The sequence below is a fragment of the Astatotilapia calliptera genome, chromosome 11 (genome assembly GCF_900246225.1).
Source record: "Astatotilapia calliptera chromosome 11, fAstCal1.2, whole genome shotgun sequence".
NCBI classification, from domain to species: Eukaryota; Metazoa; Chordata; class Actinopteri; order Cichliformes; family Cichlidae; genus Astatotilapia; species Astatotilapia calliptera.
The window spans coordinates 1,444,322-1,461,410 of NC_039312.1; the positions used below are offsets into that span (position 1 = coordinate 1,444,322).

At 42.0% G+C, this 17,089-nt stretch overlaps 1 protein-coding gene across 1 annotated transcript; it reads left to right on the forward strand.

Annotated features, from left to right (window-relative positions):
- The first annotated feature begins 14,117 nt into the window (after nt 1-14,117).
- On the forward strand, nt 14,118-16,438 carry LOC113031989 (uncharacterized). The gene is made up of 4 exons (XM_026184597.1): nt 14,118-14,484; nt 14,566-14,848; nt 14,956-15,539; nt 16,405-16,438. Exons 2-4 carry the CDS (start codon nt 14,603-14,605, stop codon nt 16,436-16,438), a joined length of 864 nt encoding a protein of 287 aa, XP_026040382.1. The 5' UTR covers nt 14,118-14,484; nt 14,566-14,602.
- Nucleotides 16,439-17,089: the final 651 nt, after the last annotated feature.

Below are 17,089 nucleotides of genomic sequence, written 5' to 3' on the forward strand. Positions count from 1 at the left end.
CTGGCTGATTTTGACTACAGTAACTGAAGCCCACACATGCACTGCACACATGCACTGCACACATCATTTCCAAAACCAATTTCCAAAGAATTTTCACCAAAAAAAAAGCATAAATACTGACCACCAAGACTATACTGTCTAACTACATGTTGTCTTTTGTACAAGCATACATTTCAGTTCAAGCTTATCCTCGGCTATCAGTATTGTAGTGGTGTGGATAACAAGATATAATGACCCAGAACTTTTTTAGTATTTGACTCAACACAATCAAAGCTTTTCCTATGTCAGTCTGATATACCTAAATGTCTATTTCATATGCAAAGTATTTAATTTAAATGGTGGGGGTATTTCCAATATCAGCTGGTCATAATGTTTGCTCAAAGGCGTCCTTGTAACAATGACAGAGCTGCACAGTGCTGAAAATAGCACTAAGGCCATGACTCGTACTCTTGTGGAGTTGAAAGGTATGTGCTAATCCACCTGACCTCCATGGGGCAGAAGAAGGGTGAAAACAGAGTCAGTGAAGGGTTTAGGGTGCCAAACTGATCTGGCAGAAGTTCAGAGAGACTTGGTCTCTGCTACAAAGCAGGCCAGCGGAAACCAATTTAGCCCACCCAAGGTCATGGCTTCTGGACAGCTGGAGCTAAAACGGCTCCGGAGCTTTCTTCTGCCGTGAAACCTCAACAATCTCCTCTCAAAGCCCAGCATTTGGACAATGGCATGAAAAAAATGGACATTTTTCCTTAACATTCCAGGTTATGCAGCATCAAAAGAGGCAGTGACTTTGTTCATGTTATGGAAGATTAATTAAATCTTTTCTGTGATCTGGAATTCTAAATGTGCCGTGGTTTCTCATTAAAGAGTTCTATTTTTCCGTTTGGTTTGGCTTGTTTGATGGGCAGCAGAGCTCTTGGTCAGTCGAGGCCTGTCTTTGATGTTCGCTGTGGTTCCTGAATGATGATGTGAGATGGAGAGTGAAGCAGACACATGTACACCACAAAAACTTTAGGATTAGCAGACAGATGGGCGACACAAAACTGATGGCCGGTAATAGTTTATGTTCAGTTGAACTCAGGCAGCCGAAATTGAGCAATTGAATCTGAGAAATTTAATACAATTGGATTTTTTTAAAGGATATATTTGATCGTTTATTCCTCCTTGGTAAACTGACTGCTGATTGTTCCTCCACACAGAGCATGTGGAAAGCAAAAAGGAGAACGGCAGCAGCAAAACCGCCTTGAGAGAACATTTGTGGCAGAAATACAGAATGAAAGAGCTAGCATGTAGGTGGGTTGCAAAGTAGCTTGCAGAGGAAGCAGGAAATAGTTGTCTTTTTGTATGCTTTCTATAGTTACAGACTCGCTTAGCTCCTTGTACTTGTACATGGAGTTTAATTTATTTAAAAAATAAAAATCATCAAATTTGACTGACATTGCTAATCGTTTTTCTTTAATAAAATATTGAATTAACAATATTGTGGTCATGTTGTAACTTGTAACTTAGCAGTTACAATACATGTATTCTATTATGGCACCAGTATGAAAAAATAGAAATTTGGACATGTGAGTATCATATTAACTCTGTGACATCAGTTTCAGTTTTTAAACTGTGGTAGCTACTTACACATGGAACCAGGTTACATTAGAGACGATACAGGAGACTGCTGATCTGACTGGTTGGCTTTGGTCTGTTTTTACAGGTTGAGGAATTTAGTCTAAATTTGAGTTTATTATTTTCCACAACTCTGCTCATAAGGCTTCATATCATAAGCTTTAATCTGATCTGCTGATCAAAATGTTAGTGTTAATTACCCATAAAGCCCAGAGCTGATGAGCTGCCATGGTCCAGCGACACTGCAAATTGGACTTCAGGGTAGATAGGCTTGCCTGGTTTAGTAATTTTGAGACAAATCCCAGTTTTTGATGTAAACATACATAACAAACCCCAAACAAACCACTGCTCCACAGTTGGATAAAGCGCACTCCCTCACAGTGCTGCTGAATCTTTCCTTATATTTGAGGCCCTGTTTCTTTCTCCCTGGGTGCAGGATAAATAACTTTAAGTGCCTGACCTCATGCATTAGAATTGCATCGCATGTTTGGCTTGCATGTACCCCGAGCTGGAAAAGTCATAAACTGCACCACACACGGAGGTCGAGCTTTGTGCTTTTATGTGCTCCGGCTTCCACTCACAGACACAGTTTCTCCTTTGATATTATTCCGGGGTCAGGGCCCCCTGTTGCTATTAAAACTCCATAAAGCAGCAGTGCCAGCCTGGAGTGCCATATCCCCCTGAAACCAAAGCCTGAGCATCCCCGGTTGTCGTTTTTGAAACGAGTGATTATGCAAACCAGGCTGTTTACCTTGGATTACAATCAATATCCAGGTGCCCTGTGAGATTCGTATTAAAGCGAGCGGCAGCAGGCGGCTTTGCCCTGGGAAGTGGGCGCGTCTACGTGGAACAGCGAGCAGGACTGTGAGCACCAGATAAAAGATGAATTATAGATATCCAGCCCCAGGGCGAAATGTGGAGGTGGGTGGAGTGGAGTGCAGCGGGGGCTTGGAGGGGGTACGTCTTGAGTAATGACTCTCAGTGGTGGTGCTCGAAAAGGTGAAAAGGTTAGCATATGTGAGGAAAGCAGATAAATTACAGGATGTATTTTATTGGGAAAGGAAGGGATGCAGAAACAGGGCTCACTTATCATGCTGCGAATTATAAAAAGACGGGAAAAAGTGGTTGGAGCGACTGTTAAAGATGTGTCAGAGACAAGGATTTTCTCCGGTAGAACAGAATTACAATTTAGAGCTGCTCAACTTCAAACACGTTGCAATACCTCAGAGAGTGACGGGCATGTAATTTCAACACAGTGTTAGATGTGCTGGCTCTAACTCTGATGCTGCAGCTGTGCAAAAGTTGTTAAATGTATACCAGCTATTAAAATGACATGAGTTTCAGCGAGCTCTGCACAGGATGGTGCAGTCCAAATCCCCAGGTGAGCTTCCATAACTCCTCTATGAGTCTTTGATTTTTTTCTGTAGCCTCAAATAAGAGGCGGCAGCCTCAGAACTGATGTGAGAGTGTATTACTATTTCTATAATAACGCCACAGAAAATTGTTATAGTGTTTTTCTTTTAATCACATTGGCTTCTAGTACAAAATGATATAAGATGGTCTCTATAGCAGCTGTAGAGACACGACAGTGGAACTAAATAATCTGTGAAACGCGTCAAAAATAGAAGACTCTTTAACTTTTGCCCACCTTCATAGATCGTGATACTTAATCGTGACAACGGTCCTGAATCACTCAAATGCTACTTCTCTCTGGACACTGTTGTTTCTCTAAAGTCTTTCCTCAAGAATGATGATGATTTAGAGAAAAAAATGGTTTAAAAAAACAAACAAATTTTTTTTAAATTTTTAAGAAAAGTTAAAAAAAAAATCTTTAAAATTTTTTTGGATTTAAAAAAATTTTTTTTTTGAAAAACTAATTTTTTTGATAGTTTTTCAATTTTTTTTGAAAAACTATCTATCAGTTTTTCAAATCTGATGTGAAAAACTGATAGAGGAAGCCAGCGTGCACTGAGAGAACCATGCAGACGTGAGGAGACCAACACAAACTGCACACAAAACTGCCTTTGTACCCCTTCTTTAAGGTGTGGGTCATGTTTTCCTTTATTAACTGCCCCAAGGAGGTTACGTTTACAGTAATGTTTGTCATTCTGTCTCTAAACAGGGTAGCTCGAAAGAATTTGAATGAAGTCTGATAAAACTTTGTAGGGGTGTGGACTGGGATCATCTTAACCATCCATTAAAACTTCACGTACATCTACCAAGGTCTTCAAGGTCAAGTTAGTGAGTCATTGGTAGAAAATTGACAAAAACTCTTATAAGAAACTGTGATTCTCTCAAGTGTTGTCTGTATTGTCAACATATCATGTCCAATTTGACCTCTGAACTCTCTTAAAGGTCATTAGATTGATTTGAAGGTCCAAGTGGTTATAATGCTATATAGAGCTATTTAAAAATATGTCTTAATGCTGTTCTTTGCATTGACAACATATAGGCATACATGGAATAATATATGGGGATTGTAAATATCACATTACTTTCGATGTTTGTTGCATCTCTGAGTGCTTCTTGTTCTCAAATGAATGCATTTTGCATACATTTGCGCAGTGTTGTTGTGATTGTTCTTACTGCTGTTTTCAATGTGAACATGTTATTTTTCAACTCAAGTTTACAGAGGAGCAATAAAATAGTTTTAAGCGTTAAAAAAACGAGAGAGGGAGAAACTGATGGATACCGAGAAAAATGCACAAGGGTCAGAAAGAAACAGTGATTCAGAGATATATTTGAAAACCAGAAAAATAGAAAAATAAAAAGGTGCAAAAAATCGTGACATGGCAGTAGGAATGAGAATATACATGTATTTTTTAGTAGGTATTTATCCTGCATGCATATTGTACACCGCGACTGCTTTTTGTGGCTGTAACAGCTGCAGGAGAGGCTGCTCCGTCTCACTGCCTCATGCAGAGGGGGAGAGGTGTTAAGCTAACATCCTCCTGTCACCCACATCTTCTTTTAAAAAGTCAAAGAGCATGACTCTCACAGTGCTTCCAGTACTTCCCAGGTGAGCCTGTGCAGGAGATAAATGACGGCCTCACCCACTCCAGCACCGGGACAATTAACAAAGCAGGCTTAAAAGGGGGGAAACTCCCACTGGGTTTAAATCTGGGACTCTCCACCATTTGACCCTTAGAACTGAAGAAGCTTCTCGGATGAGAGGTGAAACGTCTTCAAGCAATTTAAAGAAGCCCAGACTCTTTTCTTTCCATGCTCCTTAGACTACGATGACCTGGGTGACTGAGAACCTTCACAGACAGACTTAAAAGAACGAGCAGGCGTAGGACGAGCACCAGCTGATCTGTGAACACTTAATAGGCCCAAAATTTCTGTTCATCTGGATGTTTTCAGTGGGAGAAACGTTTCAGCATCATCCAGGTGACTTCTTCAGTCCCAGCTGACTGCAGGTTTCCAATCTTATAAACAGGACATTTGCATAATGACTGAAACCAGCCCACTGAGGAACAATGGGCTGGGAGGTCAGCTCCTTAATCATAGTTATGCAAATTCTCATGACCATTGATCAATAACCACTGATCAACAGCCATGAGTACCAGTCACAGAGAGTTGGGGAATGGCTGTAATCACAGCATTGTAAGATAGTGACAGATGGACCCTTAGGCCCCCTCCTCGATTCAGAGATGGTCTTTCCCTTTTCACGTAAATGTCCTCCTTGACTCCGCCCTCACACCAGCGTTCCTCCCTGTCCAGGATGTTACATCCTCATCATTGAAAGAGTGTCCACTGGCCTGTAGGTGTAAACAGACTGCAGAGTCCTGATCTGACGAGGTGGCTCTTCTGTGTTGTGCCATCCGCTTCGCCAGAGGTTGTTTGGTTTCCCTGATGTACAGAGTGGAGCATTTATATGGATACACCGTAATAACATGGGAATGGTTGGGGATATTAAAGCCCTGTTTGTGGCACATTAGTATATGTGAGGGGGCAAACTCCTCAAGATGGGTGGTGACCATGGTGGCCATTTAGAAGTTGGCCATCTTGGATACAACTTTTGTTTTTTCAATAGGAAGAGAGCCATGTGACACATCAAACTTATTGGTAATGTCACAAGAAAAACAATGGTGTGCTTGGTTTCAACTTCTTGAAACAGAGGGAACATAGTCTGGACACAGGAGAATCACAAACACGGAGACAACAGTGACTGGACATGAAACGCAGACCACAGGGAGCGAAAGCAAAGACTAGAACTACAAATATAACATGAGCAGAAAACAATCAAGAGAACCAAACCCAGGGAATAACACTGAGTCACCAAACCCAGGACTGTGGTAATATCAGCTGTGTGGTTAAGCTCACAGACACAGATATGGGATTATTGATGCAAGTACAGGTAGTAAAATGTAACATAGCATGCAAAAAATTTATATATTTTTATATATGAATATATGGAATGTGTACACTTTCTGATGGCTTAAAAATGCATACCAAACAATGTTAGCGATATTAGACAAGGAGTCTGAGTCCGTGGATGACAGCTACTGCAGCAGAATGAAAATTGTAGACCAGTGGCACGAAGCAGTGATACTGTAGTGAGATGCTTGGTTTTTAGTGTGATAAATCAAGACAGAAGAGAAAGCAAACAGGACTCGAGACTTGTCCAGAGTCTAACCCGCCTCTCACCCTGACAGCCAGGAGAGGTTCCAGCCCCACAGCGCTCCTACATTGGAAAAGCAGGGAAGAAACGGATGGATAAAGGGAAGATAGGTCAGAATAGTATCCAGCTTGATTCTGTGAAGCTTTTACTGGGTGTGAATCTGTGAATCTCAGCGTTCTCATGAGTCTAACACCCACTTCTACTAATGATTCTGTGAGTGGACGCAGAAGCAACAAAATCACCAGTCCTGTGAGAAATCAAGGGGAAAGCACACCATCGTGAAAAAGTGCAGCGTTTCACAGTGTAGACATAGTCTTTATTATTCATATAATTACAGACTAGCAGTCGCATCTTCAGTTCAAATTAAACTCCACTGAGATCATGAAGCAGGGTTCTTTAATGACTGCTGAAGCTCGGAGTGCAGACAGCACTGCAGATGGATAATAAACTGCAATGATTAGCCATGCACAGCAGACCGAGCTGCTGCAGGATTAATGCGTTTGACGTCTCAGTGCAGAGCAGCGCTCACTGCTCTTTCACTTCCCACTACGCCTATGTGAGGCCTGTGTAGGGAGACAGTGTTGACTGCGGCGTGCAGATGACATGTGCGTGTGTGTGTGTGCGTGTGTGTGTGTGTGTGTGTGCGTGTGTGTGTGTGCGTGTGTGTGTGTGTGTGTGTGTGTGTGTGTGCGTGTGTGTGTAAAAGAGACTGGGAGATGTTCCAGTGGTGAGGAAAAAGCTGAGCTCAGACTTCAAAGGTGTGTCAGGGCATGCAGCGCTGAGCCAGCCTGCCGTGGATGCCAGTTCTGTGTGGTCATGTAAATTTCATGACAAGTATCTCTGTATCCCGTTATCCAGCTACAATCTCGCTTATTGCGTGTGCATATTTTTTACACGAGCATACAAGTCTTGTTCAAACAAACCCGCCCCGCTCACACTCATTAAACTTCATCTTGTACCATTCACATATCCCTTCCCCTCTGTGGTCTTCCCATCGGTGTATTGTATTTCTCATAAGCCTGCCAGCTGTCAAATGCAAGCCAAAGCTTCACTCCACCTCTTTATTTTACCCCTCCTCTCCAGCTCTTTCAACTCATTGGCCCTCTGTCTTCCACACCTTTGCAGTGTTTGCCTCCTCAGCTCTGAACCCAGATCTTCTCTCTGGGGCTGGCCTGTCAAGGTGAACTGAGCCCTGCAGCTCCAGAAAACTGGAAGCTCTCTGAGCACAGTGAGCACAGGGCTGGAAAGTCTAAAGTCTGATTACTGAGCAGGAAGACCTGCTTTAGTGAAGAAGAAGAAGAAGAAGTCAAGTTAATGAGCTACACTGGGCTTTTCCTCACACTCCTCACCCTCTTTATTCGCAGGCTTTTGGCATAGTTATTACACGTCTTAAGCCCTATTTGGATGGAATTAACTTTACAGGGGGAGGTAGGGGATAAAATATTCCCTGTGATCCTTGATAATGTAGCACATCATTCTGGATGAGATTTCAAACTTACAGAATGTGCTGTTTAAGTCACAGACCAAAAATTCAAAGCAAATAAACATAAAGACCCAACGTGTGCTCATCACATAGCATAATGTGTCGTGTTTGTCAGATGCCAAGTGTCGCTGCTGCAGAGAGACACTAAATCCATCTTAGTGACCGACTAAGTGAAAGGTTACAACCTGAAACTTCATGTTTATTCTTTTGTTGTGGGTGAAAATATTTTAGTTTCATCAGGTTTCACATCAGAAACTACTGTGATGTCATAAAGTTACAGTATGTTTTCTCCTGTGCCATCAACTGCAGCTCGCCACAGTGCAAAGTGGGGGTACCCAAACACACTTTAAGATAGTTTTGATACCAAACAATGGTAAAATATTACCTTGACTGAAGTGTTTTTATGAAGTCATGCTAACAAACGTGATACCCGAAACACAAATCAGATTTTGAGACACTGTTTTGCCGTTACAGTCGATCCAAGCATCTGCTGTTACTTACTAAAGCAGACGTTTTATTTTGCTCTATAGATACCTATTTACAAAACTGCTTTTCAGCCCTGCTGTGGTTTCACATCGAATCAGCTTTTAAAAGAAAAGTTTTTCCTCTTTCTTTGTTTGTCATGGAACTGAGTGCCTTTTGGACTCACTTTAGCATTTGATTTCCATTAAGCCTGCATGTGTGTTTTAGTGTGTCTGCTAAGTTTTAGATCACTGCTGAGCGGATTTGTGGGGCTATCATACTTTGGTATAAATATTTGGCATCACACTTGCACTTGTTGTTTGGAGTAGATTATACAAGCTAAAAGAAAGCAGAGCCATACAAATGGTTATTATATTAGTGGTCTCGTGGTCTGTGCAGGGTGGTCTGCACTGGAGGATTCCTGTGCTTGTGTGCAGAACCCACACAATATGGCTGGTTTAAATAAAAAAAGAATTCATCCAGCAGTGGAGTGAAAGGAAGGTAATATTTGGTCACTCGGTTTATTCAGCATTTTGGAGCCTTTTCAAGCGTTAGCATGCAGCTTCACATTCTTACAGGCAGTTTAATTCACTGTCACATTTATGTCATTAATGTTATCACTGCTCCAAAACATCAGTATTGCTACAATGTTACACGCTATTCACTGTAGGAAGCATCTACACCACTTTTGTGTCAACCTCACCTGAGATAACAGGATGACTTTACCTTTACATTTGGTGAGTAGAAGTCAATGTATGTGGACCAGATACTATTACAATCACTTTAGCAGACAGAAGAGCGGTGAAGTGGCAAGTGTTGGTTGAAAGGCTAAATGAAAACGTTTGCACAGCTACATTTGAACCTCTAAATCCTGGACACACTCACTGGCTTATTATGCATTTCCTGCTGTCATCTGCATCCTCTCTGCTGGTTCCCCCTGGGCTCGGCCACATTGTGATAATTAGAAAAGACTGCAAATTTGCACCCATCATACAGAAACTCACAGCATGCGTCTTATCTAATGTTACCATAACTACTTTTGCTGGCTGCGATGTACCACCTGTTCTTTGGCTGTGGTTAAACATGAGGCTTCACTGGCAAGTTACAAAACACAGCAGGTTTCCTGCTATTTACATTACTCGGTGCCTCTGATAGGTAGCCCAGAGAGAGGAGACAAATGTGTGTGTCGCTCCACATAGTCAGTATTAGCACCATATCCCCATGTCTGCTCATTAGCAGCCTGCGAGAGCACACTCGGCCAGTTCTCACACAAACAAAGTTGGAGGGTCTTCAAGAAGTGTGCAATTACATGCAGAGTAAGAGCCTAAGATGTTGGATTCCTGTCAGCTCAGCCTGTGTGCGCCGGCCTCACCAGTGTTTGTCTCGAGACATTAAAAATGCTATGTGTATCATTTTGTGTTTCCAAAAAGAAAGGTCCTAATAAACAAAGCTGTGATCTGCCACACACTGCTGTGACTGGTCGTGAGTAAATTGCTTTTCCTACTGAGTCGTCTTCTTCCGGATCATAGCGTTCCCGACTGAAATCCCAGCGCTTCTTGTTTCAAAGAAATGTTGAAATCTCGTAAGAGCGTTTCATAAAAGCCAATATAGGTTCAGAGTAGTTAATTAATTCAAAGCTCTGCAGTCAGAAAGGGGGAACTGGGGTAAAGCTTGTAAATTACCCGGAAAGTTGAAGTAGCTTCAGGTTTGTGCTAGACAGCGAAAGCCGGCACCCTCGCCCAACTCACTGAATGGAAAGAGTGCAGGAAGCAGGGTGACGGTCAGAGTGGCTCATTTACCATCAGCTGCAGCAGGCGTCAGCTCAGCTGGTCAACACGGTTTAGAAGTTTCACCAAAGTTTCAAAATCACCCTTTACAGCAAAACTTGAAGCATTACGAATGGCACAACAGCATCGATGAACGTTTTCAGTCTTGTTTCAAACATCTTTCTCAGGGCTTCGCTCATCAGTGTGACGAATGATGTTCGAACTTCTCACGCTGGAGCCGGTGCCATTGTTGACCTGCAGCATCTGATACGGTGGCCTATAAAATTTGGAAAGGATGCAACACTGGGATCATTCAAGTCAAATCATACATTCTTTTTGCTTTTGTGCTACTGACCATTCCTCTCCTCTGTCAGTATTCAACTGTGGAGTCACCCAGGGGTCTATATGTAGATCTGTGCTAGCTCTAAAACCGCAGACACAAGAAAACCTCTCTATGCAAATCTTGTATTAAAAATATTTTTTAAACTCATCAACTTTTAATGCATCTGTTCACACTGACCGCCTCACTTCACTGTAAAAATTTGGGGCATTTGTTCTTTCCGACTTTGTTCCAGTTTGGTGGAGAAACAGATGTGACCAATCAGACCACTGCATCTGGCAACACATGCGCTGTGGCTCAGAGCGTGCACTGGTACTCTGCACATGCAAATAAACTAATCCTGTTTTCCTTCAGATATACAGCTAGACGTTACGATATCTCAGTCGGTTTCCTAAAATGATTCCTTTGCCTCAAAGGTATCGAACTCCAGGCCTCGAGGGCCGGTGTCCTGCAGGTTTTACATGTGACTTTGATCCAACACAGCTGATTTAAATGGCTAAATCACCTCCTCAACATGTCTTGTAGTTCTCCAGAGGCCTGGTAATGAACTAATCATTTGATTCAGGTGTGTTGACCCAGGGTGACATCTAAAACGTGTAGGACCCCGGCCCTCGAAGCCTGGAGATGGACACCCCTGCTCTACTTGCTCAGATGTGGTCTCAAATCTCCTAACAAGAACTTGAACTGCCCCACTGATGTTGCGAAAGCAGTCGTGATCCAGCTTCAACTCCTCCCTGCTGCTGCCTCCTGGTGAGAAGTGAGAAATCTCAATTTCTTCCTTTTCTTGTTTGTAGACATCAGGACCGGTTCATCGTCGTTTGATGTCAACTCTGTCAGAGTTTTGTGTCGTTTTTTCACGACACACTCAGTCTGTAGTTTTACTCTGAACTGTTAGGTCCACATTTAGCAGCAGACTTACTCTTAGCTGCACCTTGTAGTTGCATAACTCGGTTGTTTTTAAGCTTTAGTAAAGACTTAATAAAGACTACACCCTGCAACGTTACACTTCCACGGTTGACTTTAGGTCTAATGGGACTCTGCTTCTGTCTTTCAAACAGTTCAACCTTAACTCATCTTTCCATAGAAGAGTCTCAACAATGTTTGAGAGTCATGAAAGCAGTAAAAAGATCCTTACTGTTCTTTGTTAGCAGCGGCTTTCACCTCTCCACTCTTCCAGCCGAGACCAGTCTTTTCTTCAGTCTTCTTGCTTGATGAATGATCATGCACTCTGAGGACTTGTGGATGGTGCCTGCTGTCTTATTCACCATCTTTCCCATTTGTAGCTAATGTATCACAGTGTGGATCTGTGGATTCCCGAAGCCTTAGAAAGAGTTTCATAATCCTTCGCACACTGATTCAAACATCTCCTCTGGAATTTCTTCTGAATGTTTTGCAGCAACTTTATGTTTATGTAAATGTTCAATTTCATGAGCATTTGCCTGAACAAGGCTGGCTGTAATCGGCCTCGGTGTCTTGCCCAGCTGCAACCGGGTCACAGTGCAGTTTGGATTGCTTCTTAGATTTACACTCTTCACACAGGCCCAGGTGGTATTAGATACCCTGTCTTTCTTCAATACATAGTTATCATTTTAAACTTGTTTCTTGTGTTAACCAAAGCTGCCGTTTTTATGTTTAGTATGAGATACGCACACAAAGAAGAAATCAGGAGGTCAAAACTAGTTTTCCTTCCTCTCATTTCTTCTGCTTTGTCAGTGACTTTCAAAGTTCCAAGTCCTTCCAACTCTAATAGCCCAATCTTTGAGCTGAAAGTCTCTCAGCAGTAAACTAACACAGTTAAAGAAACCAGGCCATCTGAAGTTTTTCATATGAAACTTCAGTCTAATACTTTTTTGAAACAGATACGAGTCAGAGACCTCAGTGTTTCCTGTTGAAGCAGCTCTGGTTTGGAGAAAGTAATAAGGAAAGCAGCAAGAAAATGGCAATATGATACGCTGACTCTCTCACCCAGTAATCCCAGACGGCTGCATCCCTGCAGGCACTCCTCTGTCTTCTGATGGCCACTGTCAGTTCTGACTCTGGACCTTCAGGGTTGCAACACAAACCAGCCTTGCATTACATCGAGGAGGCTTTTCCTTCATCTGTTTTAGCTCAACAATGCAGCTCCGTGTCACCAACGCAGACAGGATGCATTTCAGTCACCCTCTTGCAGGCTGTAGAAAATTGATACCACGTGTTCCCTTCCAAAACACCAACTACATATGTTAAACAAGAAACAAAGTGATATCAAATTTTTCATTTATTTGGGCTGTTCACGCAAACCCTGACACTAGAAATTTAATCTGCACTGGGATCAGATACACCCACGGCTGTAATTTCATGTTTGCCTCATATCTGCTAATATTACACAACCCACTGGGTCAATCTAAAGGTTTAAATCTGCAACATACAGCACAATGAAGAGACAAATGAAGTCTCTCACATTTTGGGTTTGAAAGATTTTCCACTTGATGATCTGAACTGGACAATCTTAAATAGTAGCCCTAATCCTGCGTCTGGTGGACTTTAAAAGTTTTATGATGTGGATTAAGATCAAAATTAAATTTTTAATGATAAAAGAAAACTTTTATGGCACCAACAAAAACACATAAGGGTATTCTCTGAGGTAGCCCACAAAGGCTTCAAATCAGGGATTCATGTTACTAATCATATGTCGGTTTTTAGCCGATACTCAGCCAACTTAAATTCATTGTCATGACTTTCAATGAAATTCTGCACTTGGTGCCCAAGTAATTAATATTTCACCCTGATGGCTCCCGTATGAACATGAAACTAAGAGGTTATCGTAGCATTGTTTAATGACAATAATGGGGTCATGTGCTAAGATTTATTTAGATTTTAATCAATAGGTGGCAGTGTTTTACAAGAAAGTATCAGTGTAGGGCTGGGCTAGTGTAGCCTTCACTTGTAGTAAAAACAGAAAAACTGAATATTTGGTCTGAACCAAGAGTGGTGTAGCGGTCAGCACTTACTGTAAGAAGGTTCTGGGCTCTAACTTCATCGCATTCTGCCCTTCACTGTGTTAAGATGACCTGTGTAAATGGAAGGTGCCATAGCATCACAGGCTGATTTGTTTCAGATCACCATGACACTGTCAACATGGTTATTTCATGAACCACATGGTTCACTCACTCGTGGAGCCAGCCTCAAGTGGCCACTCCGGGAACTGCAGTTTTTGGCATCTCTTCATTTTCAGGACTCGATCGTGATCTGTCTGAGCTCAAGTACGCCTGTAACAAGCACTGATCCCTCAAGCTGCATTTCTATTGGAGGAGCAAAGCGCATTCTCTTGAGTAACCAACCATGATTCTTTCCAAGGACTAGGATTGAAGAGCAGGGTGCTGTGATAGTGTGGTGTTGTGTGTCCATTATTGAAACAATGTGAAGCAAAATAAAAAGACAACTCAAGGAAACAGTAGCCCAACACCTTAACATCCCAGTACTCCTTTAGATTACAGTTTTTTACAGACGCTAGGACACATGTCTCAATACTTAGGTCACTTTTGCAAAACTCCTCACACAGTGAGCACAACAGAAGTCTATGTGGGCTAAACTGAGGACCAGTTATCATTGTTTGGGCACAAAATGCATTCAATGACTACATCTCTCAAATTTCATGAATTATCTTCTCACTCAGACACAACAACTGCCAAAAATCTTTGTATGTACAGGACATTTTGCATGTGCTTACATACTGTTTTCAAAACTGTTAAACTTATGGCCAAAACAATAACACAATGCAAAACTGAATAAGACAGCAAAATCCAACAGCAATATTTTATTGAAACATATTTTAAATCTAAAAATGCAGTTTAACCAGCCACAGCTGATCCTCATTGTAGATGAACATCTACACAGGTGTCACTCCTTCAATTTCATTACAAAAGGAGACGACTGCTGAATAGGTTTGCTTTGTGATGTAAACATGGACCCAGCCAGAAATGGAGAAGTGGCTGAAAGAGGAAGAAGAGTGGCCGGGAGGGGGCGAGGAATACGTATGCGTGGTGGAAGAAGAATAAGAGGAAGATCAAGAGCTGTAGTCTCAGATGAGATCAGAGCTACTGTAATTGATCATGTAGTAAATCATGGTCACTCAATGAGAGGCTGGTCAGAGAGTGCAGCCAAATCTGCAACGCTCTACAGTGGCATCTATTGTTAGAGTTTTCCGGCAAACCAACAGGTAACTTGAATTCTGCAGGGGCATTTGCACATTTCAGAAGTAAATAAGCTTTTGTGTAATTGTTGTTGCATTTCTGCTTAGGACTCAACGGTTACCTCACACAGGAGGGAGAGGACGGATGTTCACTGATGTGCAGGAAACTGCCATTGTTGATATGGTCATCAGAAACAATGGGATAAAACTCACTGAAATTAGACAAAGAGTCTTGGCAGACAACGTTACCTTCGCAAATATTCACAGTGTAAGCGTAACAACAATTTCTAGAGTCCTGACAAAACATCAGGTCAGGATGAAGCAGTTGCACACTGTGCCTTTTGAGAGGAACTCTGAACATGTCAAGCAACTCAGGAACCAGTATGTCCAGGTAAGATCACGATACAGATCTGTTTTTGAACAAAACCAAACACACACAGACAACTTTTACAAATTTACTACTGTAACAGCTTATGTTGCCCTGTGGATTTATGTTAGAGAGTCATGGAGATTGAAGGCAGGCAAACACACCACATTTTCATCTTTGTGGATGAGGCAGGTTTCAACTTGGCCAAAGCACAGCGACGAGGGAGGAATGTGATTGGGAAGAGAGCCACCGTGAATGTCCCGGGCCAGAGGGGTGCCAACATCACAATGTGCGCAGCAACATCCACTGATGGACTGCTGCTACACAGACCACTGATTGGGCCATACAACACTGAACGGCTCCTTGCGTTCCTGCATGATCTCTATGGAAGGGTTGTGCTCGGTGAGGAAAGGGATGCGGAGAGAAGGAATCGGCCAACATTTATAACTGTATGGGACAATGTGGCATTTCATCACTCCCGTGCAGTCACCGAGTGGTTTGCAGCCCATCCCAGAATGGAGTCTCTTTTCCTCCCACCTTACTCTCCATTCCTCAACCCCATAGAGGAATTCTTTTCCTCATGGCGGTGGAAGGTTTACGACCATCATCCACATGATCAAATGTCCCTCCTGGATGCAACGAATGCTGGATGCCTGCAGATATCAGCAGAAGATTGCCAGGGATGGATCAGGCATGCCAGGGGATTCTTTCCTAGGTGTGTTGCCCTAGATGACATAAGATGTGATGTGGATGAGAACCTGTGGCCAAATGGAGAAGACCGAGTAGATTAGCATTACTATTGTATGTGTATCAGTGGATGGTGTGTATACAAATTCTTGTATTTTGGGATTACTTAGTGCAAAAACATAAAAATACATAAACAAATATTAACGAATTCTGCATGATGTCTGATTCATTCCAGTAACATATATTGAAATTATAAACAGAGATGTGTCCTTGTTTTACACAAGAAAACACTGTGTAACATGTTGTTAGTGTTTTTTAGGTCATTGTTTTGTGGGTGACAAAGTGTGTTTGTCGGCTGTCAACCTTTGCTAGTGTTCTGGAAGAATGAGTTTATTTGAGACCTGAATGAAGTGTTTTGGTAGTTGTAGTGCATTTTGAATGTGAAATGAACTGCTTTGCCAAGCTGACGGTCAGTTAGGAGGATTGTGTGAAGAGTTTTGCAAAAGTGACCTAAGTATTGAGACATGTGTCCTAGTGGCTGTAAAAAAACTGTAATATGTTTTGTGTGTGTGTGTGTGTGCGTGTGCGTGTGTGTGTGTGTGTGTGTCTTTTAAATTATACCCTCTGTGATGAGGTGCAGTATAGACTGTAAGACCTAAAATTCTGATGTAGAAACAGATGGGAGCTTCCTTGTCTCACTCTCTCTCTGTCACAAATGCACAGACACACACAGACACACACAGACACACATATATACACACACAGACACACACACACAGACACACATATATACACACACAGACACACACACACACAGACACACATATACACTTCTCCCAAGATGCAGCTTTAATCCGTTAAAGATCATGAACTCGCGGTTTCCCTCCCCATAGGCTGACCACAGCCGGACTTTTGTCTCTCGGCTAATTATGAACATATGTGACAGAGAGAGGCCAAAGCCCAGCTCTAGATAAAATATGATCTGTTCCTAATCATACCAGTGATCTTTAGACAGCAGTGGAAGACTAAACGTCCTCTTGTTTCTGTAATTTGTATGTGGGGCAGGCCAAAGGAAAAATGCAGCAATTTACTGGAAACTCTGTTTACATATTAATCACTGATTTTTACTATAAATGCATAGAACTCCAATCCGCATACAGCAGATAGAGTATATGGGCTTATAAGCTTTTTTGTGCCTGTCTTGTGGGATGATGGTTAACGCCACTGATTTATAACATACCAGAGTGTGTGTATTAGCACCACATGGCAAAGATGGAAGTGAGAAACCAAAAACACAACGTGAGATCACTTGAAGATGGTCCAAGGATTCCACAAGATCAATCACTTTGTTGGTCAGCGTTAAAATGACCTGAAGGCTGTTAAACATTTCCGAACTAACTTAATCATATTAAGCAACAGTCTGTATGCACATTAAACAGAAAAGAAAATCTTTAAATAAATATTTATTTCACGTGTATTTATGCTCTGGTACCTAAAAGATATTGGTCTGTATCCTTGTAGTTTAAAAGAAGAGCAGCTTTGTTATCATTTAATTAAATATATTATTAGGCATTGTTC

What these genes read in the sequence shown, in the direction of transcription:
- LOC113031989 (XM_026184597.1), top strand. Translation starts at nt 14,603, where the DNA reads ATGTTCACTGATGTGCAGGAAACTGCCATTGTTGATATGGTCATCAGA. An exon ending in TCAGGAACCAGTATGTCCAG is followed by an intron (nt 14,849 to 14,955) that starts GTAAGATCACGA and finishes GATTTATGTTAG; the next exon opens with AGAGTCATGGAGATTGAAGG. An exon ending in GCCAGGGGATTCTTTCCTAG is followed by an intron (nt 15,540 to 16,404) that starts GTGTGTTGCCCT and finishes CCCTCCCCATAG; the next exon opens with GCTGACCACAGCCGGACTTT.